The 26,999-nt window shown below is 32.1% G+C and overlaps 1 protein-coding gene across 5 annotated transcripts in view; it reads right to left on the reverse strand.

Moving 5' to 3' along the window:
- LOC130891862 (peripheral plasma membrane protein CASK) overlaps positions 1-26,999 on the reverse strand; it is a 378,618-nt gene that overhangs the window by 280,565 nt on the left and 71,054 nt on the right. For all 5 annotated transcript variants that reach the window (XM_057796917.1, XM_057796915.1, XM_057796916.1 and 2 more), the window contains 2 exons: positions 6,682-6,800; positions 3,297-3,470 (listed from right to left, as the gene is read on the reverse strand). In XM_057796917.1, coding sequence (XP_057652900.1) covers positions 3,297-3,470; positions 6,682-6,800 — 293 coding nt within the window. The remainder of the gene's footprint in view (positions 1-3,296; positions 3,471-6,681; positions 6,801-26,999) is intronic.

Below are 26,999 nucleotides of genomic sequence, written 5' to 3' on the forward strand. Positions count from 1 at the left end.
AACTGAATATTAGAAACAGAAAATACATAGATTTTATGTATGTACTTCAAATTTAAGAAGGGTTTGAGGTGTATATTTTTGTGCGAGATTGTGGATCCACTCAAAAACAAACAACTAACTAAACTGGGAAGAAAATGTTGTGAGAGACAAGAATATGTATATTTTTTCTACGATGATCGTTAATCAATAATATATAAATTGTTATGAATAATAAGAGCGCTGGACGAAGATGGCAACTGTTACGAAATTGTCATTTTTAGTCCAGTCCAGTTTATATTATCATGTCGTTTCACTACCTATTTATAGTCCAGTAAAATAAGATTTTGGGGTAAAAAAGTATTGTAACACGCTAGAGGTTGGCACACATTTTTATATTAAATATTGGAAGAAATATAATGGGGTCGCAAAAGGCAAAAACGTTTTGAGTTTAAAATAAAATGTATTCTTTGTTTATACGTTGAATTACGAAACATTTTCCTACAAAAATGATCTCTTGTACTTTTTACGTTTTTTCACAAAACGTGTTCGAAAGCCAGGATGTGAGATTGTGTTCTAATTTTCCTGCTACTGCGGGATTGCTGCAGTACGGGCAAATAAACTTTAATAACTTGAAAATGATCCTAGAGACAAGCATCAAAGTTCGTTGTGCTTCTCAAGACCACTGATTTATTTTCCAACGCTACGGTAAAATTGGTTTTTTATAAGTTAAAAGTAACCTTTTTCTGCTGTCTTCTTGACATTGATCAAATTCTCTATCAATATATACAGGGTAGCCTCTTAGTGAGTGGAAGTGCAATAACTTACTTAAGATAAAATATACAAAAAAAATTTTCAAATAAAAGTTATTATATTTGTTCAGATACACATTTCTAAAATATTTTAAGGTATACTAAGGTTCAGCCTAAGCGTGACAACATGAAGTAAAGTTTTTTGAAATAGGACACCCTGTATATTTGTTTACCAACGTCATTTCAGTGTTTACTTGTTTAAAAGGTGAATATTTTTGAAGTATAAACTAGAAATGCAATTTTCTTAAAAACAGTCAATTTTAGAGTGTACATTATCAGACATAATTTGAAGGGATAAAATAGTTTTATAAGAAGGTAAAATAATATACTGGGTGTCTCATTTAAAAAATTGAAGTTTCTGCTAATTGAAATATCCTGAATGAATGTTTATCTGAAAGACACCCCGAAACCCAAACGAAACTTCTTTACCTTCGTACTTACCAAACGAGTTTAGTTACTTCTCACTAATAACGTTCACTAGGCAGCATTTATAGTGCACCCATTTTCGTCAAATCTTCATAGTTCGCTCGTAACAATTTATGGGAAAGAGAAGGCAGGGATATGTGCAGAATTTTACACTAAACTCGATTGTTAACAAATATAAAGAGTGTCCTATTTAAAAAAACTTTACTTCATGTTGTCACGCTTAGGCTGAACACCCTGTATACCTCAAAATATTTTAGAAATGTGTATCTGTGTAAATATAACTTTTATTTAGACATTTTTTTGTATATTTTATCTTAAGTAAGTTATTGCACTTCCACACACTAATGGGCCACTATATTTACAATTTCTAGTGACAACTAGATCAGTCTCCGGGATGTTTTTAACAAATTAAGCCCAAGTAAGCAGTTTCTACTTGCCGGATATATGAAAAATTTAGTTTCACAAATTTCACTCTCTTGAATGGAACAAATTTTCCGGAGTTCCACAGTTAAAGTTTTACATGAAAAGTAAAAGTTTCAATATTACGCTTTGGATTTAAATATTCTGATTATAGATAAAGTAATTGGAATCTAGCTAGAATTCGAAGAAACGTCATTTCCGGAAATACGATTTGTTGAACTATTCAAAATTATGTTGTTCCGGAGCGTTTCTTAAAAATCTCAAAGACATTATCCGTATCCATTATTGTGTAAAAGGATTTATCTCAAAATATTAACGGAACACAACAGATCAAAAAAAAATGCTGTTTGAAAATTACAAAATCCATATTACTCGCTTTTTATAATCTCAATAGTGTTATCCAAAAAGCCGCCGAAATTATGGCTTTGATCGAAAATGGACTTGATCTGTGAGCTGTTGCTAGGCAGGATATGACCCGCGCAGCGGTTCAAAGAATGCGCCAAGGTTATGAGGAGACAGGATCCTTTCATAGGCGACCTGGAACAGGCAGAAGGCGATTTGCAACCGCTCGTGATGACCGCTTTATTGTGTCAAGAAGGAAAGTGTACCAAAGACCAAGAGAGCAATTTGCAGATTGCTGCTTTGAAAACCGGAGTGCTTATGAAGGTTGTTCCTGCAAGATCTGAGGTGCAATTTCTATAAAATGAGAGATGTCATTAAAGCAAGAGAAGCTCATACCCATTATTAAGAAATTAAGTATTATGTTTTAAATTGTTTTAAAGTTTTAAATAACCCCATTTATGTTAATAATAAAAAAGCTTAAGTTGCGAAATGCATTGATTCAACTATGTTAAACATAATTTTCATAAATTTATATTCACATTAAAGTATATCAAATCGTCTTTCAAACAGCATATATAAGTATATAGTATGTATAAGTAATATATAAGTATAATGATAAACCAGTTCTACAGTGGCGTTTCCCAAAATCTTTGATTGGAAAATCAACTGGAGATCTTAAGTAACACAACTTACTGTGATGATTTCCAAACAAGTTTTTGAGAAGACTAAGTAAGTCACTGTAAATTATTTTAATTCAATTGATATTATTACGATCTTTTGTAAAGCATTTGAAAAATTACATAAAAGTCTTAAAGGAAATAGGTATGATGAAATCAGAATTTTTTTCTTTGCAAAAAATATTGTATGTCGGGCTATTAACCCAATCATGATCTAAATGCTCGGAAACTAACGTGGATCGCGTTCATTTTGTTCGGAATCTGAGTTAATCGGGTCATTTGTTTATGTTTTTCTTTGAATTGAAAAAAATATTTATTCCCGTTAAATGGCTGTCTACTATTAATTCTCATGAGCCTCTTATTGATTGGTTATTGAAGTTTACGGTTTTTATACTTTTCGGAATTTCAGCATTAAAATCAAGTTCATGTAGATCATGTTTTAAATTTGAAATTTATATCAGCTGATGGATGATTTACCTGACATTTGATCATTTGTTGAAAGCCTTTACGTATCACTTGTATGATAAAATTATCAGAGCCATCTTACGAGTTATTCACACAATCTATGACTGAAATTCCTTCAATTCATTATAGATTCTGTAGACTAGTACCATCTATGGTGAAACTGTTAAAGTAAACTTACCTTGAAATGAGGTCGGCAGAGCAAGTCTCTCAGTTCTTGCAGGTCTCTGTAATCGATATCTCGACGATGTTCGAGTTCCCGGAGAATATCGGCGGCGTCGCGAGCGCACTGCACCGCGCCGTTCAACGGCGCCCGAAGAGGTGTCAGCACACGATTGTCAATGCGATCGAAAAGCTGGAAAAATTTTAAAGAAATGGAAATGAATGATGAGTCGACAAGTCTGGTGAATATTAGTAGACAATATAAAGTAATTTATAGAACAGTGATAAATGATTTTTTCCGATGCAGAAATAATGTTATATTTTTCAAATCGTTAAAGATAAATGCATAAATGAGTGATCCGATGGGTCCAAATAGAATCAGTACTTTACGTCATATTAAATTCGTTAATAAATTCAATAATAAAAATAATCTGTTCATAGTTATTTTTCAAAACTACTCTGATGTAGTATTTTAATTAATTACACTATCGTTTGAGTCATATACAGAATGAGTCTTTGGGAATTCCACTTAGAACATTTTAGTGTACGCGCTATTGATTCACAAGTATGGGCTAAAAATTTCACCTAATTGTAGATCTAGCTTCCGCACCTAATGAATTTGAAAATAATTAGAAATTCAACCCATTCAGATGAAGCTTTAAGCAATAATAAAACTCTCATATTCCTACCACATTTTATGAACTTTATGGTGAAAGGTCCATCCATTATTCTTTAAAACTCCATCATCTAGAAGCACTATCGAAAAATTAAAAGTATTGAGATATAATAAAGTTAGAAAAATGAGAAAACATCTCTAAAATCCAATTAATAGATCAAAAAAAGCAGAAAAACATTAACAAAACAACTAAGAATGAGGATTGATATTTATCATGCATATAAGTGCATAAACCATACATTCTGCTACAATATCTACAATATAACTTTTTCACAAATTGTCATTAGACAGGGAGGCAAATTTTCTGAAGGAAAGAGTGCAAGAAATTGTTTATCATCCCTCTATATATAAACAGATCAGATTATTGCATATTATTGCAATGCGTGTATGTAACGTTGAAATATGTTTTTGTTGAAATTAATTATTGGGAAGTCGATTTAATTGATCTGGTAACAGCCCTGAATAGATGGAAGAAGTATAAATAGATCGCAATGAAGAATACGCTATTGACAAAGGAAATCGCGAGATACATTAAGACATAACCAAATTACGAGATCCAAATTATGATAGAAACAGGAAAAGATCACGAAAAATGAGAGCAGTAGAAAGAGTCATAATCAATTTTTGTAAAAAAGGCATATCTGATAGTTGAAATCATAACCGAACACTGTCTAACGCGCGTTTCTCTAACCAAGTTATCATCTTCGGAGACTGAAGGTAAACTAAAACTTATTGACTTCTTTCTTCAAAACAATTCACGCGGAAAATTAAACAGTCCTTAAATAATAAACTATGGATGAGTCGTGAGACAGTATCGAATGCATCCACCAATTTTTTTAAATTTACATTAATTGTATTTATTCCATAATTAAGATTGACAAGTTGCTCGGTAATACTCGATTTTCCGTTCATAATTCCAACAAACAAAGTGCTCTATAAACCGGACATTAACAAACCTCGTAGTTTGCCCAACATACTTCTTGTCGCAATAATCAAAGCTAATTTGGTGAATACCACTGTTTTCCAAATCTAGTACTTCATCCTCGGGATTACTCAACAATTGTATGTTATGTATAAACTAATTTTCTACTTACGTTTTCTAATGTTTTTGTATAAACCAGATGAAACGTATCAAAGCAAATTTTTTGTGTTTTTCTTTATGATTTTGGTAAAAGATGTAGTGGTATTATGAACAGTGTGTTCAGTATGCATTTACATTGGTTAAAATTGCATTTGTTATCACAATTAACGTGTTCAATTTCAAGTTGAACCATTACTGAATATTCTTGTAGATTACAAATCTAACCTAACCGAATATGTGAAGAAAGGCTTGAAAATTCCACTAGTAAATCCATTTATATTTTAAAATAGTTGTTTAATGACATAAAGTGACTTGAGATCTATAAAAGAGTTTAGAAAAGATGACAAAACTAATAACTGGGCTAACGCACTCGTAGACACTTCCACATAAAGCTTTTGAAAATGTTGACGTTGCTAAAGGTTGATGAAATATGTTTGGAAGGATTTTTCTGCTATAGACATGAGCTCAAATAAGAAAAATATTAGATGAAAAGCCCTCGATATCTTCTTGGAGATCTTTTGTCACACGCAAGCACGTCAATTAAAAATGATAAATATTTTCTAAAAACAGAGATTAGATTTTCACGAACAGGGAAACGATAATTTAGTTCTCATAGAGAATTTTGTATTTTTGAACTTTCACTATTTCTCATTGGTTCGATGCCATGGGCGTGCTTTTGTTTTCGTCGTGTCTATCACGAAAATAGACTTACGATTGGGGGATCGAAATATTACAATATTACAATATTATACGCTGATGATGCAGTTCTAGTCGCAAATAAATGAGGATAATCTTCAAAGGCTTTTACATGTGTTTAACTACCCAGCTAAATCTTTCAATATGATAATATCTGCGTCCAAAACAAAGTATATGACCACATCCTTAACTCAGATGTAAGATGTAAGCTGGTCGTAGACGACCAGATAATTCACCAAGTAATGAAATTCAAATACTTGGGAATCGAGATTTCAGGATTTGGAGACGTAGAGAACGAAGTAAGAGAGCAAACAATCAAAGCCTTAAGAATAGCAGCATGTTTGAACGAAATCATATGACGAGATAAACACACCTACACCACGGAGACACTGCCAGAAACGACGAAAACCAAAGGAATGATTGGAACAGAAGAGATTAATGTGCTACGCATGATAGCCGGAAAAACCCTACTAGACAAGGGGGAAAGAACTGGGAACATCAGAAGATTGTGAAAAATAGATGACGTCAACGAATGGGTTCTATCAAGAAAGAAAGAATGAAACGAGCACATAAGTCGTATGGACAACAGAAGACTGGTCAAGATAGCGTGTGATAAATCACCATTGGGCCGAAGGAGTACCGGCCGACCCAGAAAAAGGTGGAGCGATAACCTTGAAGCAGGATAGGAGGCAAGGATGTCGATCGATTACGCCTAATACACGGAAGAAGAAGAAGAAAAATATTACTCCCTTTCACTCTTTTAATTCCCGAGATGATTAAAAAGATGTTATAAATTGTAGAAACATTCATTGTTTGAGTTGAATGGAGACTAGAGGTCTACAATAAAATGTGTTAAACTTTATTTGCTTATTTTTAATTGAGAAATTTCCGGAACCTAATTCTCACGCTTTGTATTAAGAAATTTAAGATTAGAAAATGCAGTATACCCACCTCAAGTAATACGTGGAGACGAGTGTCTTCCAATAGTTCCAAAAGATGAGCTCTCTCGTGGGGTTGCGTTTCTTGTAGACAGTATATATCGTCTAAACAGTCAAGTATTTGCGAAACAGCTGAAACAAGAAGATCATATATCAATATACAACTAGTGATTAATTTAGATATTTGTTCAATCCTTATTTGACGTTTTGGTTCAGTTTCCTTTTTCTTAGAAAATGAGAAAATTATCTAATTAAGATTCTGTTCAATTTAGATTTTTGTGAAAATATTGAAAATGTTTCTTCGCCAAAACATTCTTAATATCTTCTTTATTTAAGACTAGAGATATTCTTGAAAAAATGATTTGTATATTTTTCCCCCAGCTCCTGTGTGCTTTTATTACTTCAAAGAGCAAATTTTCGGATTATTGCAAATCATGTAGTACATTTTCTTTTTTTCTATATAAGGATAAATCTCAAGAACCAGAATGAAGTAAAAAATGATATACTGGAATTTAGTACATATGTATATAAATTAACTATGGAAAATACTTCGTTTTGAATTGTTTTCTCAAGTACATCAAAAGAATGGAAAATGTTCTCTTTGAATAATTCCATGTTGTTCAAAAGTTTTCCCCCTTAACGTGGAAACTTGTTTGCAAACTTGATTTTCTCAATGTTATCTACAGTTGAATATTTTTCCAGGCTCGGTGCAGTTCGAAATCGTCTTATTTTTGTAATGTTTCATTTTTCTTTATTTTTACGATTTCTATTCGTTGGGTGAATTAATAAACACTGTCTCACACCTTCTTAATTCATAATACTTTACACTACACAACTTATAATATTTCATTTATCAATAACACTCAACTAACTTAAATAATTTATTTAAATTCGTCGATTACTTCTATTTCGGTCTGTTCACTACGACTATTTATTATAAACTAGAAAAAAGTTTTAGAAAGTAAAGAAACAAAACAAATGAATAAATAGACCTTCCTAGGTATTAATCAAAAGAAACAATCTAAATAAACAGCCTGCTATAATAAAAACTTATATAAAACAAACATCAAACGGATTCCGGGTATTTGCAACGAACATCAAAGCTGTCGCATTTCCACCGAATTTTAGAATTCCAATAATCTAGGCAGGATTGGCTTCAGGGCGGAGACGCATTCGTAACATTTTGAACGAATTACCGAGATTCATAGAGAATATAATCTTGAAGAAAACATTGATATTAGAAACTGTCAGGTATGTTTCTTTAATTGAGATTCAATCCCTAATTCTATGTATGTAAATTTTTGCTTTTGAGTGAGGGGTATTGAGTGAGAGTATTGTTCTTTTAAGAACAATAGTCCTTTCTATGACTCTTTTTTTCTTCTAATATCTACATAGCGATTATATGATTATTTGTATTGAATATTACCAAACAAAAATGTATTATTATGACTCGGGCTTCACACTCTCCCCTAGTGGGGAACATTCACTTACTCCAGATATACATAAGAGAGATTAGTCTTTGTAGTTCCTTTCGTGTTGTCGTATCCGGTATAACCACTTTGTGTACTAGAAATTTTTAAACAAATCGAACTGTGAATAGTAGCACCGCTTTCCATAGTTTCGACCTCTTTGATGTTTTTCAGAAAGATCTTATTATTAGTATAATCGATTTCCTCCATCTACATGACATGTCTACATGACGGCAGTGTTAGACCACAGACATCCAAAACAATTTCATTTTTTGGCGGTTTTATTGGTTAAGGATTTTCCGAACAATTATTGTATGTACTGTATTTGTTGTTATTTCTGTTGCCGATATTAACATTGTTGTTATTAATGTTTGTTCTTGTGCCATAGTGCTATTGCCAGTTGGATGTACTTTGTTCTTGTTCCTTTCGTATGACTTTTGCATCGTTTATAATTTCCATTTTCTAGAATTTTGAGTGTAATCTAGGTCTAGGTTTATGCCTAATTGATATTATATCCCCATGTAGTTTGTGCCAATTAGTATTCTGCATCCTCCATATTTCCTTCTAAACAAATCTGATTCTATATTTTCTTCTATTATTCCATCGCAAATTGCTGTTATAACTCCTTTATTGTTTACCAGTGAGATAACAACAACTTCATAAAGTGAGGTAGCTATCAGGGGGCTATGCGACTTGTCTCTCCTGGTCTTAAGATATAAGTACTGGAGCTTTTGTCAATGAGGAAAATACTATAAAAAAACGGACTCATATGTCAAAGACAAAAACACTGTTTCACCAATACAATTCACCGATTTACAAATCGATCGCTACGATTGTCAAATTGCTTCCTCATCCATCGTATAGCACGGATTTGGCTACAGTGACTACTGGCTATTCGCTGATCTCAAAAAAATGCCCTCCACTTAGAAATAATTGCTGATACTGAAGCCTATTTTGAGGCAAAGACAAATCCTTTTCAAGCACGGCATCGAGAAGTTGGAGAAATGTTGGAATGATTGTATTGCTCTAAAGAGATTACATTGATGACTAAAATCGATTTTTGGCAAATAATTTGTTTTTCCTAGTTAGTCACACTTCTTATTGAGTAATGTGTTATTTTTTTGTTTCATATAATTTGAACATCACATTTCGACACTGTTTTGAAGACAGTGTGTACCTAACAGTTACCAAAAGGGTATCGATTGCCCTTAACGGGTTGTAAGACAGCTTTACTTTACAATTTACTCTTGGGTGGTAATATGCCAATTAAAAAGTGTGTCTCATTTACTTAAACAGCCTACATTCATTATGTGTCAACTAAAACATAGCAGATTTTTTATTTCATCGACAACGTCAAACTAACAATAGTTTCTTATTATAGTAGCGAGCGACAAGCAATATTTGCTAATTTTTCTATGATCATTCGACTGTTAGACAAATCAATAACTTCAATATCTCCGAAATTTTGATAGTAAACTGTCAGCTTGATGTTGTTGATAAAATAACAATGCTTTTGATGCTATAGAAACTGATTAAAACGGTTCGTAATTTCATGTGAGAAGTTCAGAATTAAATGAATACAAATCTAGAAATAAATTCTGCGGAAACAAACGTTATATACTCCAAAGGATGTAAGTACATTTACTTGCCCCGAACTCCATTGCCATTCCATCCCTCATAGTATAAAAACTCTGTGTGAGGATGTCGAATTGTTTACTAAACCACCGTTATTTTCTATTCAACTGAACTCACCTGGCAAAGCCTAAACACAGAAAATGGCAACTGGTAATGAAAAAACTAAATTACTCTCTTAACAATAAGTAGCAGTTGATAGTTATCTCTTCCAACTCCTAACCACTGTTTTACAAGTTAGCAAACTTTCTTCACGTGCGGTTATATGTACATGCAATCAAAACTCGCATTCAATATTTGACGATTTGGGATCAAAGTTACATTCAAAATCAAAGGAACTTTGGAGAGAAAATTTGAACAAATCAAATTTATATGTGCTGAAGGATGTTTGAAATATGTTTTAGAACTTTGATTCAACTGAAGAATATTTAGGATGATTTTTACTAGGACAACAGGCCATAACTCCTTTACTATGAAAATTATTTAAAAAAAAAAAAAGAGACAAAGCAAACATGCTTTTGAATAATTCCACATACGTGAGTTGTCTTATAAGGCAGTGATTATACGAGAGTTGTCTGAAAAGTTTCCGACCCAACAAATAAACAAAACATTCTATTACATAATCATTTTCATTTTTTAACATAATCTTTTTTTAAGTATACAGAATTATTTGGTTAGTTTTAGACAGACTGAAAAAATTCGCTTAAGACAAAAATATCGGATAAAGAATCTGTCATAAATCTTTCGTTCCAAAAAAGTTTCATATGTAAATACACTTATAGCGTATCGACTTTATCCAATCAAAATTTTTGAGCACTCGAGTTTTTTTATGTACTGTACACACTTTTACACTACCACTACACTTACACACTCAAAACTACACTATCTGACGCGCATTTCTATAACAAAGTTATCGCCTTCAGATACTGAGGGTAAACTGGAAATTTACAGTGTAATTGTCATTGTTGGTGTAGTGATAGTGTAAACAGTGTGTTCAGTATGAATATCTCCAACGGTTCCAGATATTCCAGATTTGTTATATGATCATCTTCATTTAAAAAAAGTAAATGTCGCTGGGGTATTAGTTCATTATGTGAACTCAACAAACCTTATCACTCACCTCTCATATTAGTGGAGTTCTTGTAAATCATTTGCTTGTTTACTAGAAAAATTGTCATAAAGAGTGTATTTTGCGATTCTGAAAGAAATAAGTCGATGTTTGCTTGTGGGACCTTGTTCAAAGCAACTTAATGGATTGACTGAGCAAGAGTCTGTGGAGGATAGTGTAAGTTTTGAATACGGCAATACAGTGAACACATAGCTATAGGACTACTTTCATCTTTGAACCATTATTCAGAAACTTGAGCATCATAGCAAAACGGTTTTGCTGAACCAGTTGTTTGCAGGTAGAGTACTCTTGATTAGGCTAGATTCTCCTGCTAAAATCGCTAAAAGATTTATACTTTTGAAAAAAAGTAGACGAACTCATAATAACTGACAATATCTGTGGTATTCCAATTTCATTTCTTCTTCAGATCCAAATTGAAAGGAAGCCAAATTGCTTTTGTCAAACTGGTCAACGATAAAACATTCACATTATAACCAAGATCATGATTTTCATGGTCAAGAAATTATTCCTTCTGGGTGGAAAACTCATGTTACTCATTGTAACTATTCGATTATTATTTTTCACGTAATATGGTTTAAGGTCCAAACCCACGCCAGGCCACCCAATGCCACGTGTCTAATATGTGTGCATATATTTTTCCATTTACAACTGAGAATTTTGAATCGTCCTACGTAGGATGGCGTAGCATAGCGAGGGGTGGCGTTTGGTGAAGTACGCGGACAATTGAATTATATATTCGACACATGGCGTGAGGTGGCGTGGCGTGTTGCTAGTAGGTTTCGACCTTTAATCCCTTCTTTTTTCGGAGGATCCAACAATGTATGATGCGACAGTAGCCACATTTTGAAGTATATGCAATCAAAAAACGTGTTAAAATCACCTCGGAAATTTATTAGTTTAGAAATAAGTGAGGCAATTGGATGTTCATTGCCTCTATATATGCAGAAAACGCAGACGCAATTAATCAGTCAGTGGTGAGCGAAACTCTGAATTTCTTGAGGAAACGTTGAATACTTAACATGTATCCATGAAGGCTTTTAATATGCAATTAGTCGTTTCTTAGGAAAGAGTTTTGAAAACGAATTCCAATAATTTAAAGACTTGGTTTTTGAGTATACGAGAAACGCACATTCGGACAAAATAACAGTGCCAGAAGCGCTTCCAGAGAAGAACAAATCTGATTATGTATGTATATAATCGATTATTATTTTTCACTTGTAACTCAATGTAATCCTTAATAAGTAATTAAAATTGATTATTTGGAAGCACTTGTGACGTTATAACATGTTATATCAGTATAGATAGATATAGATAGTAAGATTGTTAAAGGAACTAAACTAATTGTTGGACAAATTTTTGTGATTTAATTTGTCAAAGCGCTTCCATTTGGAAAGGCCCACCTCTAATCTTCAATTATTCGCCATATCGCTCTGTATACCTAGATAGTTCACTAGTTGCTCGCTCCAGGATTCCCAATTTAGGGGTTTACTTAGGATATCCCACCCCTTTCCGTATATTACCCTTAAAAGGTAGTAAGGTTTTTTTTTAAATTTCAGTAATACTAAAACTAGAAATTCTGTAATTTTCGTGCACTCGCAAAGCACTAACTACGGGTATTTTTTCAATATTTCTGTTACATTATACGTGGGTGAAATTGAAAAAATACCAGTGATTAGTCCTTTGCGAGGGCACGAAATTTATACAATTTCAAGTTTGTATCTTTACTGAAATTTCAGAAAAAAAATAAAAGGTCAATGGTAGTCACCACTTTTTAAGGGTGATATCTCGGAAAGAGTTTGGATGAGAAAATTTTGTTATAAAGAAGACCATCTTAATTTCATACAAGCGATTTTCTCGCATGAACTTAGAAACGCCCTACATTTTTGCGACTCAAAATCAAATCCAATTGGGTCGTCTCGGCCGTGGTTCAGTTTTCGTCTAGATATAATGCAAGTGCAAGCTTTGCTGATACAAGGAAAAGAGTATTCTAAAATTTTAAATTCTCATGCCACTTTGGTATATAGTCGCAAATCAAGACTGCACCTAGCGCTGCAGCGCGCTGACTCCTCCAGAGATATAAAAAGTGCCTTATTTTGTTTTTACTTTTTTTCCTCTTTTCATTCAGTTTTCATCATTTATTGGATTAGAATATAATGTGTTTTATATATTTTTTGGACCGAATAAAGTGATGATTACTGCTTGAGCATTAACGTTTCGGCCCTTAATTTGGCACAAACAGTATTTAAAAGGAAATTTCAGTATTTTATCATTACAGTAGAGACTTCTAAATAGTCTCGAAATCAATGGTTCGCGACCAATTTATTAGAGAGTAGTGCCCTGAAGCTCCTCTTATCAGATACGGGTATGACACTCGATCAGATGCTTCTCCACAGTCATTGTACGTCCTACATCCAATCAACTTAATTTCAGGAATCGACCTAAATTTGATGTAATGACAGAGATACGGAGAGGTCTCATATTAATCTGCTTCCAATTTCAGATATTGCAGTTTATAATTAGCAATTGTAATAACGTAGAGGAAAACTTTATTAGTCAAGATGAGTTATTGGTCAGATTAGAGATATGATGGTATCAGAAATTGATTTCTAAATTTTTCCTTAAGTAATTTAGGTTTATAAGGCACGTTTAATGCCCTCACTACTATAATAATTAGTATATACTGTTCATTTCATGCGTAAAGTTTAACCATTAACAAATTATCAAATATACAAAGTTGTTTCTACGTTCATTCGTTCTATGATGACGTTTGTTAAATAAATTCATTACAAAAGAGAGAGAGAGAGAGAGAGAGAGAGAGAGAGAGAGAGAGAGACAAAAGATTGTGAAAAGTAAAAAACCAACAAAAAAATAACAAAAGAAAGATACAAATACAATAAAATTTCAATATACAGAAGAAATCTACAATGAATAACAAAATTATAGGTAATAATTAGTATATAAGTCCATAGCAAAATGAAACCAGTATGCAGCATACCCGGAATTAAACACTTTCCAGTAAATATGCCCTCCAATTATTGCGAAATGCGGGAAAAGATGATATCAATTTGATTTCAATTAGCAAGTGATTGTGCATTTTTTTACATTGTGAAATATTGAGCCCTTAACTAATTCTGAACGTACACTAAGTAGGTAAAGGTCGAGCACCGCGTTCCTAAGTGGATAGCCTTGGAACGATCTTTCTGGAATTGGAGAAACGCGCTGACGATATTGGGCAAAGATTGGGATTCAAAGATTAATACGGAAGAAAGAGTCAGAATTTTTAGTCCGAGTAAATATCTTACAGCTCTCTTTTGTAGTTTGAAGATTCACTCAAATTGAATCGCACCACATGTACCCCAAAAGGGAAGGGCATATCAAAGATGCAACTCAATAAGGGCATAATAAACTGTTAAGGAGGTAGATAAGTTCAGTGCTTTCTAAACTGACCTCAGCGCAAAACAGGAAGATCTTAATTTTTTAGAAATATGTAACTCCCATTTCAAGGAATTGTCCACAACAATTTTACAGATTCAACGACGTCAATGGTGGTATTATTAAAGAAAAAAAGGAGCAATCTATTTTGATATGCTAAAACTTTGGTTTTAGAAACGTCGAGACAGAGAAAAGATATAAGATTTAAGGGTGATTAGGTCAATAGATATGTTCCTATGAGGTGCCGTGAGTTCAGGATTTCTCCAAGAGAAACTAGTATCGTCTGTAAACAGACATATTTCACCACTGATGTCTAGATAGGCGATGTCGTACATAAACTGAATATTGATAAAGAGTATTGATCATTCAGTGTATTAGATGTAGATTAAATTTCCACCATAAGCATCCTTGGTAACAACCCGAGCCCATTGAGACATAATTAATAGAAGATCTAGTCACTTGTTTCAAGTTTGTAACGAAATCGATCAAAAACTAGACTTTTCGATAATAAGAGGTTTCCCGGATTTGGAAAAACATATTTAAATATCCAAGTTGGCTATTCTGAGATGATGTAATTAATATTTGAACGAAAAAGTACTCAAAGTGTAACATAACCAATATATGATGAAATAATATCTTTTTCAGCAATTTATGTTAAGATTACACAAATAGATGTGATAGAGCATTTAAGAAAGCGGTTTCGGATATTGTGAAAAAATAACATCGAACACGAATCCCAGATCAATAGCAGATCACAAAGTGTTTTACCCATGTCAGTTCTCGTTGAAGCTAATATTAACTCAACAGTATTATTTAAAAAAAAAACAATTAATAGAATCGAGGAACAGTTGAATGGATATTATGCGGTAAATGCTACATCCCATCGATGGATTTGTAATTATTTGGTTTGAAAAGTGTCCATATAAACAAATATGATGCTGATCGAGCGGGACAATCATTCACTGTAACTACACCAGAAATAGTTAATAAAATCTGTGTCCTTATGCCTAGCTATCGTCAAAAAGAAGATATTTTCCTTTGAAGATTACATACGGAAAACCTACCCCAATGCAAAAGACGCTATTGCTTAATGTTGATCAAAAGCTAACTTTTGTCAAGTGATATGTCACAGTAAATAAAGCTTGAATAGGTCTATGTTATTTAACTTGGTGGAGAGCAATTCAGACAAGTTTGGTGATAGCATAGACAAACGCATATTTTGCTGATCTTGCGAATAATATTTCTTAGGTGGTTTAAAAATTGAAAATTCGCTGTATTAAGTGTGTACAATTTTGAAAAATGAGATATTTTTTTGAAACCCTCGTAACACTAAATGGTTATTAGTTATTTACTTAACTTATTTTCGAGATGATGTTCAAAGTGATCTGAATTCTGTTATAGCAAATAAACTTGATTCCAAAACTAGTCTTCAGAATGGTACACATAGATCTGTAGAAGTAAATACTCAATTCACGTTTCTCTAATCTCGTTCTGACAACAATCGAACGACACATTCGAACAGTATTGAAAAATTCACAGGATATGATTGAATGAAATCCTTTGAAGCATCTTTTATATTTTTTCCATCAACGTTCCTTCCAATACAATGGGCTTTCTTACAGGGTAGACAAAAAAGTGGCACGAAATCAATTATATTGTTTGAAAGTGCTATCACAACATGATGTATATTTTTCTACTCTTATTTGGTAGCTCTGTACTGTATTAGAAAGTACACAATCTATACAGCATATGTTTTGAAATTGAAGATGCCACGTTGTTTAATATTTGATTCGCAACCATCATTATTGAACGTTTTCAGTGAATTTGTAAACGTGGAAAAAATTGGTCATCGTTTTGTCATACAATACTTTTCTTGGAAGGGTGAGACTGTTTTTGCGTTATCAACAGTAAAAAATTGGGTAGTAGAGTTTGAACGAGATTGTACGACTTGCGGAGATCATCATCGCAGTGATCGGCTAAATGAGGTGACGAAGACTACAGAAATATTGAAGAAAAACCACAAATAGTTCTGGAGCCAGGTAAAAATTTGGTTAATTATTTCCTTTCGATAGATAATTGATGATATGTATCAGAGAGTTGTGTAAAAAAGCCTAGTGAACGTCAGATGTGGCTCGATGGATGGGATAAACGCACGACAAAAAAAAGAAATTCAGTCATTTTCTCCCAGCTGAATATTCCTCTTAAAAGAAACTTGGTCGTATATTTCTGTTGCTCCCGGACTAAAAGCGGTACTGGATGCGCTAAAGGTACGCAAGCTAGCAGACATAGTACGGTACATCACATATTATCCGAAAATTTGGAGAAAGAGAAAGCTGAATGCAAGACGCTGTCGCGTTTGCTCACTATGGAACAAAAACCGCGTCGTGAAGATGTTTCCTTCGAGTATTTGGCATTGTTTCACAGATATTGTTGCAACGTTTCGAAACCTTGGATAAAACGTGGATCCATAACTTCACACCCAAAACAAAAAAACAATCAAAACAATGAACCGAAAAGAGAGAATCGGGTACAAAGAAGGCAAAAACCGTTCCATCTGCAGGCAAGGTCATGTAGTCGGGATTATGGGATGTGCGAGGGATAATTTTCATTCACTATCTTGGAAAAGGAAAAACTATCAATTTATTATTATTAGGCAAATTTATTGTACTGTTTGAACTAAAAAATTAAGCTAACACGGTCGCATTTGGCTAAGAAAAATTGTGGTTTCATCAAGACAATGCACCAGCTTATATATCCGTTATTGCAATAGGCAAAATTAATGAATTAAAGTTTGAATTGCCACATTTAGCCCCCTCGAATTATTTTCTGTTCCCAGATTTTAAAAAAATCTCGATGAACAGAAATTTTTTAACAAAGAAGTGTTGTCGGCATTTAATGTAAATTTGGAGGATCTTGACGATTCTTATTAGGAAAGGCGGTATGGAACTAAAATGAGATTACGTTGAAAACAATGATTATATATTTTTTCAAAACTTTTTGTGTTTTCTTTGTTGGACCAAATACTTCTGGGACTATCCTCTTGATTTGAGATGTAATATATCCTTTTTACATTTCCACCTAAAGTTTTTTCATAAAATATGGGTGGTTCAAAGGACAAACTTAGAGAGAGAGAGAGTGACATATGAAACGTTCTAAAAAAAATGTTTTTTTAGTGCTGATAAAAAAACCGGATATTCGTAAACACAAAAGATTTTTTAAGAGAATAAATTTATTTCTCACAAAAAGTGATTGAAATTTTTTTTCACTTATCTATTTTTTTCTATAAAAATTACAAATTATATAATCTTATTTACGAGGAAAAAATATTTTTTTGTTGCCTAGTGTATCGAATAAAATTAAACGATATTCTTTGAAAAACATTTGCCAGATTGTACATTTAACTAGTTTACTGACACGACATACTGCTTTTATACAAAAAGAGATTGGGAAACACATCTTTGATGATAGAGAAAGCATCCCTTTAATGCGGTTTAAAATCTGATATTTCCGCCGCGTTCCATTTCAAGGGAATATAATACTTTAAGTTATCACGTGAATTAAACGTCAACCTTTTGGCGGGTTTGATAGATGGTTAAATGCGTAGTCACGTTACAAGGATAGAACTCAGACGTGAGTTTTATATATAAGGTCAGTCCACTATCGTTAGGAATTTGACACAAAAAAATTATATTTATGCAGGAGGAATTTTGTCAATAAGAACTTGAAATTATTAGTTACTGAAGAATGATTCCCACTATATATGAAATATTCTTGACGGATGAAGCTATAGAAACCACTACTGGTTAGAAAACCATCTAAATTTTGTCTATTTCAAAAAGTGCAACTTGAACTTAATACAAAACTTGCTGCATTAGTGGTATGACAACAGTTAATTCTTGGCCGCAAAATTTGTATGTTCCCGAGCGTTTTGGGCTATTTCAATTTATAAAACTTAGTAGTTGCATGTCAAAGTACAAAATAAACTTCACAACACTACAAAAATAACAGCATTCTACGAATATTATATATTCAACTTATCACCACACAAATAAAGTGTCTATATAAAAACTATAGGGATATCGTAAAAAAATTTTATTTGCTCAATTTCGAAAACATGCGATTATGTTTCGGCATATTTTTTCTAATGTTTTGTAACAAAAAACACAATATTTGAAGCGTTTGTTGATTCAAACTTTAGCCCAAATTTGTAATGCATGTGTTTTCCAGTATCATATTTATTTCAAGTTCACTGATATATGTACTTCTCTTCTCGGAAAATAGTGAGAAGACTTTTTCTTCAATGCTTGCAGAAAATGTATTACCTGCCCAAACAATAAGTTTTTTAGTTCTATTTTTCCTACAAATATAATAATCAGGAACTAATAATCTTTTTTAATTAGATGTTCAATCATATGGAGTTTTACTCAATTTTTGATTAATAATTTAAGGGCTGTTATCAGGTATTTGTATTTTACGCAATGTTATCTTATTAATTCCACTTATTCAAAAAGTTTCGCATTATTTCAAACTGCAGTTTTGCAATTTCGGGTTATGATTAGATCATTCCAACTAATCGGGGAAGGTGAGGTCAAAAAATTGACCAACATTACTTTTTGCCCGTAAAAAATATTATGTCCCTAATCGAAAGCATATCGACTGAAGATCCACAAATTCTCTCATAAATTTCGCTGGAGCTTGTGGCGTGACGCAGCTTTCAACTATATATTTGTAAATTCGAAAGTCGAGTATTTTAGGCTGATAGCTCTTTCATTTTGGTTCTCGCAAAAAAATTGTGGACTTTCTTAAATTGTAGAAAATCTTATGCCCTATAATATTATATAAGTAGAATTAAAATGAAAGGTCAACTCTTAATTTTACGAATAATGCCAAACAATTTGAAAATTAAGAATAAAATTAAATCACAACATACAAAAATACGAAATTATTTCTAAATAAGCTAGTATTTTCCTTTGAAAAGTCAAAATTTCGGTCGCGTAAACTTTTTCCCAATCGCTGTTCATTTCATGAACATTAACAATTTTGAGATGCAGTTTGTTGCATTGTACAAGAGTTTTAATTTTATAAAATTTTATAAACTTGACACAACTGCCAGATTATAGAAGTTTTTTAAATTCTTGAGGTAGTTTTCATTTGTGGTTTGATAAAAATCGCAATTTCCATTAAATATTATTTTAGTAGGAGATAATTATACCAATTTATAATAAATAATATGGATACTGACAAGAGTGACGATTTTAATAATACTCCGCGAGAGATATCGAAAAAAACCGGAAAAGTAACTTTAGATTTGTTGTCGGAAATTTCAAGAAAAAAATATGAATTAAAATACGAGAAATTTATGGAATGGAGAAGAAATACAAAAAAAAAGATCTTTTTCGAAAACTTTATAGGTAGTATACTTTGAAGAGTTGTCGAAAACTTTTAAGGCGTCTACACTTTGGTCACAATATTCAATGTTGCGAAGTACTATCAGTATAAAAAATAACACTGATATATCCACGTATCAGAAATTACGTTCATTTTTGAAAATTACAATTACATCCCCAAAAAATCAAACATATTGACAGCAGACTAATTGCAGAGATTTTTAAACGAAGCTCGAGACAAGGAATATCTCCTAATAAAAGAAAATTTATTTAGAAGGAATTTTAAAATTTCATTTCATTTTTTCCTTGAATTAACATAAATTTTTCTAATTAGTGGGTTTTTCAGTAGATAAAAGAATCAAATAATCATTAAAAATATTTCAAATTATGGTTAGGTTATATTAGATAGATATTTGTACTTTCAACCAATACATTTAAATGAATGGTAATTCATGGTTCAAAACTCTCGAGTGGCAAAATTTTTTTTTTTTGTAAAATCTTGATATTTAGATAATTTAGAGGATTTAAATTCAGCGTTACTTGTGGAATTGGATAACACGAAAACAAAAAAGCCAAGAACGGGAGAGTTTTATGAAATATATAAAAAATATTCAAGAAAATTTCCAGCACGGAAAATATACTAGACAGGTCGTTGGCATTAACAAATTCGGTAGTATGGCTAAAACAATTGCAATTTTTTTAAAATAAGAAAACCTCCATCTACAGGTCCAACAGGACCAACAGGTCACTGCTTTAGACGTTCTTCCACAACAATTTTAGTAAATGCAGGAGGGGACATTTCAACCTTAAAGTGCCACCAAAATAAAATATGCTAATAATCAAATATTATTCAACAGTTAAGAGGATACTTAAGTATTATTTTGGTTTTACTAATCTTAAAAATTAAATTAAACTCCATTACTTTTATTCTTTCAATTTGTGCAGTTGTCGAAAAGTATAGTGTGTATGTATAATATGTATAACATGTATGAAAAGTACTTTCCTGACTCGTGTGTTTGCGACACTCGCCGTTCGGGCTCGTTCCACAAATTCCACACTCGTGAGAAAAGTTGAATTTTTTCCACTTGTTGCATAATATACTATTAATTTACAGATTGGATTCATTAACCAAGTGACTCAATCACGAGCTCAAAATTCCTTATTTCTGACAGTACCTAGCGTACTTTGACTTTCGTTATCTCTTCTTCCAATGATTGTATTACAGCAGAATAAATTAGAGAATTTAGGAAAATGATTATGTGTCCGTATGGTTTCGATTAGAAACTTTGCAAAACAGATTATGTACTGAATATTCTTTTATATTATATTTGTCATCTTGAGTAGGCGGAAAGTACAATTCATTAGTAAACTCGTTATTATTGAAATAATATAAGTTTCATTGTAATTTTTAGTTGTATCCTTAATTTTGATATCATTAATATACTTTATTTTGGAACTCAATTCTTTGTCAAATGAATACCTTTGTCATGGATTAGCATGGATTATTTAGAACAGTGCGAACGAATCGAGATAAAACTTTCAAATAAGAAATATTACAATATGTATACCACATACCTAACTCCCTAAAGTTTCTTCAACCATGTTTTCCTCTGAGATTACGAAAGTTTTCGAACCCACGATGCTGGATTACAAGTTAAATTAGAAAATATGGTGGTTGGGAACAACGCTTCAATTGATATCCATTAAGAACTAAGACGAATGTTGTAGGGAGAAATCGAAAGGTCGCTGTCGATATGGAGTCCTACTTACACTTTCTATTAACATTTTTTATAGTGAATAATTTAAAGGAAAACTTAAATTTTCTTATTTCAAACCTTTTGAATGGATTTAAATCGTGGAAAAGTCTAGTCTACGCTATACACAATTCTGATTAATTTACACATTTTCTTTTGCCTTGGACGTAAAATAAACGTTTTTTATCATCAACTTTTTATCAACTCTAATTTTGTCGTTATCTTACAGGTTATCTACCATTCCTGCATGTTAGTTCTTTATTCTTTCATCTATTAACTTTTTATGTCTTCGGGTTTCCGTAATTTCTTCCATCCTAACTCTAACTCCAACTCTAACTCTGAACAGGCATATTGCCGAATATATGGAACCTAAGAATAGCAAGTCATCAACGCGATCCTATTTCCTTTATATTATCGAATCTACTTCTGGAAGTCCTGATTTGATCTCCCATTAAATTAATCAGTATTAACGAATTCCCATTTTTCGTGTGGAGATGAATTTAGAGGACAAAACTGATGGTAATCGGGAATACTGAGAAGGATGCAGATGATCATCAATACATCACGTCAAGAAGAGGCAAACAAAATAATCAGAATTTTGTATATCTAAGGGTATTGATAAAAAATTGGCCAGAATAGCCAAAGGACCAGGAAAGTTTGCAAGCATTAAGTAGCCCCAAGAAAAAGGAATAATGAAAAATTAGAATTTTTAAAGAGCTTAGAATATATATATTAATTACACAGTTGAATGTCTAAGACCAAAATGAGAGACTGTACTGATGTGAACCAACAATATTTAAACCTATCGGTGGATTATACCTCGCTCCTTACAATTGCGAGCATTTGAGATATCGATATCGACCAAAAGGCGTCACATTCTCCGAAGGAGATGTATTTCAAAATTCGTTCAGACATTAGCTAGGCAAACAGGTGTTTATTAGTTCAAAGAACGGCATCTCAGGTGTTTTGAATTATTGATCTTCGAAATTTGCAGTGTCCTATCAATTTATTTCTCATTCTATAATGTCATAGCTTCAAAACACCACATCCGATCTTATTTTTTGTTATCTTCTGAAAGGACTGCATAGAGCATCTCAATAAATTCAGTTTTCGAGCTTTCAACTATACAAAAGAATGAGTTAATATAATTATACAATTCGAACTTATTTCAAGCTAATTTTGATACAATAGTAAAACAAAGTTTGCTGCATTCGATATAAGTATCGGGTATGAAAAAACAGGCACTACTAACAATGTCCCTTATTCCGAAAGAACACAGGTGTGTCTTTCAGTAGCAAATTGGATCTGAAGCTCTCCTACTTTTTGTTCAAATGTTATTTATGATGTGTATGTACACATATGTGACTGCCAGTATCTAAAGGGTTATAATAAACTCAATATTTGCACACTAGAAAGAATCAACAAGAATTTAGGAGCGTTAATTTTGGAATATGATTCATAGATGATAATTAGTTTTGAAATTTACGTAAATTACTATTTTTATCCAATTAAGGAACAAATTGTGCAAGTTCAAACTGAAAGTTAATTCACAAAAGGAGAAACGGATTCAGTAGAATCGATTTTAGGACAAAACATGAGATTTTCTGCAAAAGAATAAAAATTCAGTCCAATTTCAAACTTTTCAATGAATAGTGATTTTTAATACATTCGAACAGTAACTCTAATAAGATGATTGGACATTGGCACATCTAAGTAAAACCTGATTAAAATTAGCGATTTTCATATTTACTGCTATACAGAAATTAGATAAAGGGATGCTTAAATACTGGTAAAGCTCAGTCATTGGTTGCGGAGGTACTTAAATTGTGTTGAAGTTGTAGTGACATTTACTATGAAAAAAGTGTTACCAATATCAATGAGAACTGTTTTTCAAATAAGAACAAAATTTGAGTAAATCCGTATTTAGTTTTAACGTTGAAGATTAAAATTCGGGCTACCAAAGGCATGATGAGAGTACAGGAGATCTTTCAAGGCTCCATTAAACAGGCAAGGATCGTAAATTTCATATATTTAAAGATCACTTGACATGATGCAATACAAAGTGCAAGAAATTGCATGCAATGTCATATAAAATCACAATATTGCATGACGAATATTGCGTGAGTTACATGAAGAAAAATCAAGATGTAAAAATATCATATTTTGTGAACATGTGTCAGCATTTATTTTAATATAAAACTAGGATCGTTGTAAACACTTGGTAATGACTTGTAGTTAATTCGCTTGTGAAATTAATTCTGTTCATTCAACTTTATAAAAATATTGTAATTTTGAGTTAAATAAATTTTTAAAAACTTATTTTCGGACATCGAAAATATAACTCACGTCGCTTGACTGAGAATGCTTGATATGATGCAATACAACGTTCAATGCAATACAAGACGCAATATTTTTTTGATGAAAAGCATACGCAGATAAATTTCAGATGATTGTTTCATGGAAGATCGTGTACGTGCAACATTATCGGTTTTGTGCCATTTTTATTGTATGCAAGTAGCAATTGCATGAAAAAATCTAGTTAATTTTGGGTTAACATCTAATCAAATGTCAATCTCATATCAGCTGACTTCCGTGACACTAATCATTTTGACCTCGTGAATAAATAACAGCAAGAACGGAATCGAATTAAGGTTCAATTTACCACGAGGTGGAAATGATGAGTTTTATTAAAATCAGCTGATCTGAGACTGACATTTGATTGGATGTTAAGACAAAAGTAACTAGATTTTTCCGTAGAATTGCTACTTGCATACAATAAAAATGGCGCAAAACCGAAAATGTTGCAAGTACGCGATCTTCCATGAAAAAATCATCTGAGCTTCATCTGCGTATGCTTTTGATCAAGAAATATTGCGTCTTGCATTGCATTGCACGTTGTAAAGCTCTTGCTTTTGTCTGTTTGGAGTTTGGAGTTATATCTGAAATAGGTTATATATACAACTCGAGCTCTTACATCTCTTCCCCGAAATAGGTGTTATATCTTATGATAAATGAGTGGAACTTGCAGAGAGTATGTTCATCTTTTGCTGAACTTGGTTTTCAAATTTTCCATAAAACTAAGAAAATGTTATATCCGTTTTAACCTGACAGTGACAAGTACAGTGTGTTCAAGGTGGATATAATAAACATATAATAAGTTAACTTGAAAACGAATCCTTCGTTCAGTAGATTTCAATAAATTCTGTTTTTCGTCGTGTCAGTACTTTCACCCGTGGATATATAATATACCTCCGTATACAGAAAAAGATGTGTATGAAGACTACCCATTTCTTCATATAAGTTTTGAAAAAAATGTGCTTGTGTGTGTGTGATTTCGAAACCAATGCTTCTCCGTGAAGGCTACGAAGCACAGGGATTTTCTATCTTTCTGCATCAATTTCATGGATTTTTCCAAATGAATTCCAAATAAAACACAAATAAAGTTAAAGTACTTTTCGAAACTTTGCAAGCAACGCCTCCGTGCCAGTTCTCTATGCGTTCAAATTCGTTTCATTCGGTATTGTTCTAGAAGCGGCCGCACTATTATTACCTATGTTGATAATTCAATAATTTGTTTGCGATGTTGCAAGTTGTTTAGTTAGCAAATTTTTCCTTTATACCAAGTATCATGAATTTTAATGCGGATTAAAATAAATACATTGTTCATTTCAATTTATATAGGCACCGTTTCGTATCAAATACTTAATATTAGTTCTCTAGAACAAAACCGAAGAATAAAATGAAAGAAAATTGCAAGACGTGAATATTAATACATTGAAAAATTCCCTGAACCTTTTAAAAGAATTATTTAACACAGCAAACAGATGCTAACCGTAATAAATCTTGAGACGTTCTCCAGACATTATTAATAATAAAAACAGGCTATTTTTCACAGAGTCCAATAATGTTTGAGATATTTCAGAAACTATTAATTAGGGTATAAACCACGAAGATACTACTGAACGCAATGGTGGAAATACGTGAAATATTGAGCAAATATGAATCAATACAGAGTAAGAAATGAAAATAATTTAGCAGAGTATTAAAGGCCAGTTTCACATTATGTATATAAAACTAGGTTATGAATTTATTGTTAGTTAAATCAAAAGCTGATATTTCGCAGAGGGTAAGTATTCGTTACGATCTGGTTATCAAGAAGTTAACTCAAGAAAATAATCAATTAAGAATACCCATTAGAACCTCAGTTTATTCTGGAAAACTATTCTGATAAGTTTGAGTAAGTTTGATTCGCAGGGAGAGTAGTTTTTAGATGACACTGAACAGTACATTGTACTTTATTTATTAATAATTACAAAAATTCATATGATGGCCGTTAAAAATCGTTCACATGGATATGCTCAAATCGAATTAATCACTGAAATTGTTTGTAATGGATTACATATACTTTTAGGCAGCTCCGAGATGTTAGCACCCCATGTGCAGAATTTCGATTAACCAACTACCCCATTTGAAATTGGTGGTAGAAGGTCAGTTGGACTCATCAATTTGTCAGCGCTAGAATATTTTTTATTAAAGGTTAAAGTTTTCCAAGGTTATTGAGAAATTTTAGCACCTCGTTCGTAAAAAAAATCGAGAAGCATTCGCTGATAATCAGTGTTTATATAAATATTTGGTCAGTTTAATTTAACATTAAAAAAATTAGATAAGTTATCATTGTCGTAATGCGCATATAATACTTGGGCCGATTAATTGTATCAGGGATGGAAGAGCTTACGCACAGCTGTTTACTATGAAATAGAGGGAGTGATACAATTTCTTTTCGAGGAAAAAAACTTAAAAATTCACTATTGTAAAGTATATAACAGTGGAGGAATAAATAGAATATTTTTTATAGTACGTGAACGTCCAAGTACATGTATATGATTTGGGAGATGATGATTAACTAGCTTTTTTATATAAATATTAATTTTTTAAAGTAGAGATATTTTACATAATATAATTTGAATTTCCAACTATATTTTTAAATTTATTATTCAATATACTACTTAATAATGTATTTGAAAATATCTACAAAAACATCCACTACCTTTCAACCTGTTATCAATGTCAAAGTGTCAGTAAGTAAATGTATACCGAGTATATAACCATCATGTATAATATGTTGTATTGGAATTAAAAATTTAAAAAGTCAATTAATGACCTGCAAATTGTCAGATTTCGAAAAATGTACCAAATTTTCACTCAATAATGATAAATTTGGGTAATTCTATTACCTTTTGATTGTTATCAATTCTTTTTCCACAAAATAATTAATACAAATTGAATATTAACATTTTTTTCTCAATAAGAAATAATAAAAAATATTTTTTTTCATGCTGTACTGTACTTGTTTTCCAAAAATTCAATATGTCTACCTTTATTTACAATGTTACCTTAGTGACTTCTGTCACGAAAAATCAATAGATAAAATGAAAATTTAGTAATTTTTTTAAGTTTAGATTAGGTTAGGTTAGGTTTTTTGATAAAAATGATGCGTCTGCATACTTTTTTCTCAGAAACTTTTCTGC

The sequence above is a fragment of the Diorhabda carinulata genome, chromosome 3, assembly GCF_026250575.1.
Source record: "Diorhabda carinulata isolate Delta chromosome 3, icDioCari1.1, whole genome shotgun sequence".
In the NCBI taxonomy this organism is placed as follows: domain Eukaryota; kingdom Metazoa; phylum Arthropoda; class Insecta; order Coleoptera; family Chrysomelidae; genus Diorhabda; species Diorhabda carinulata.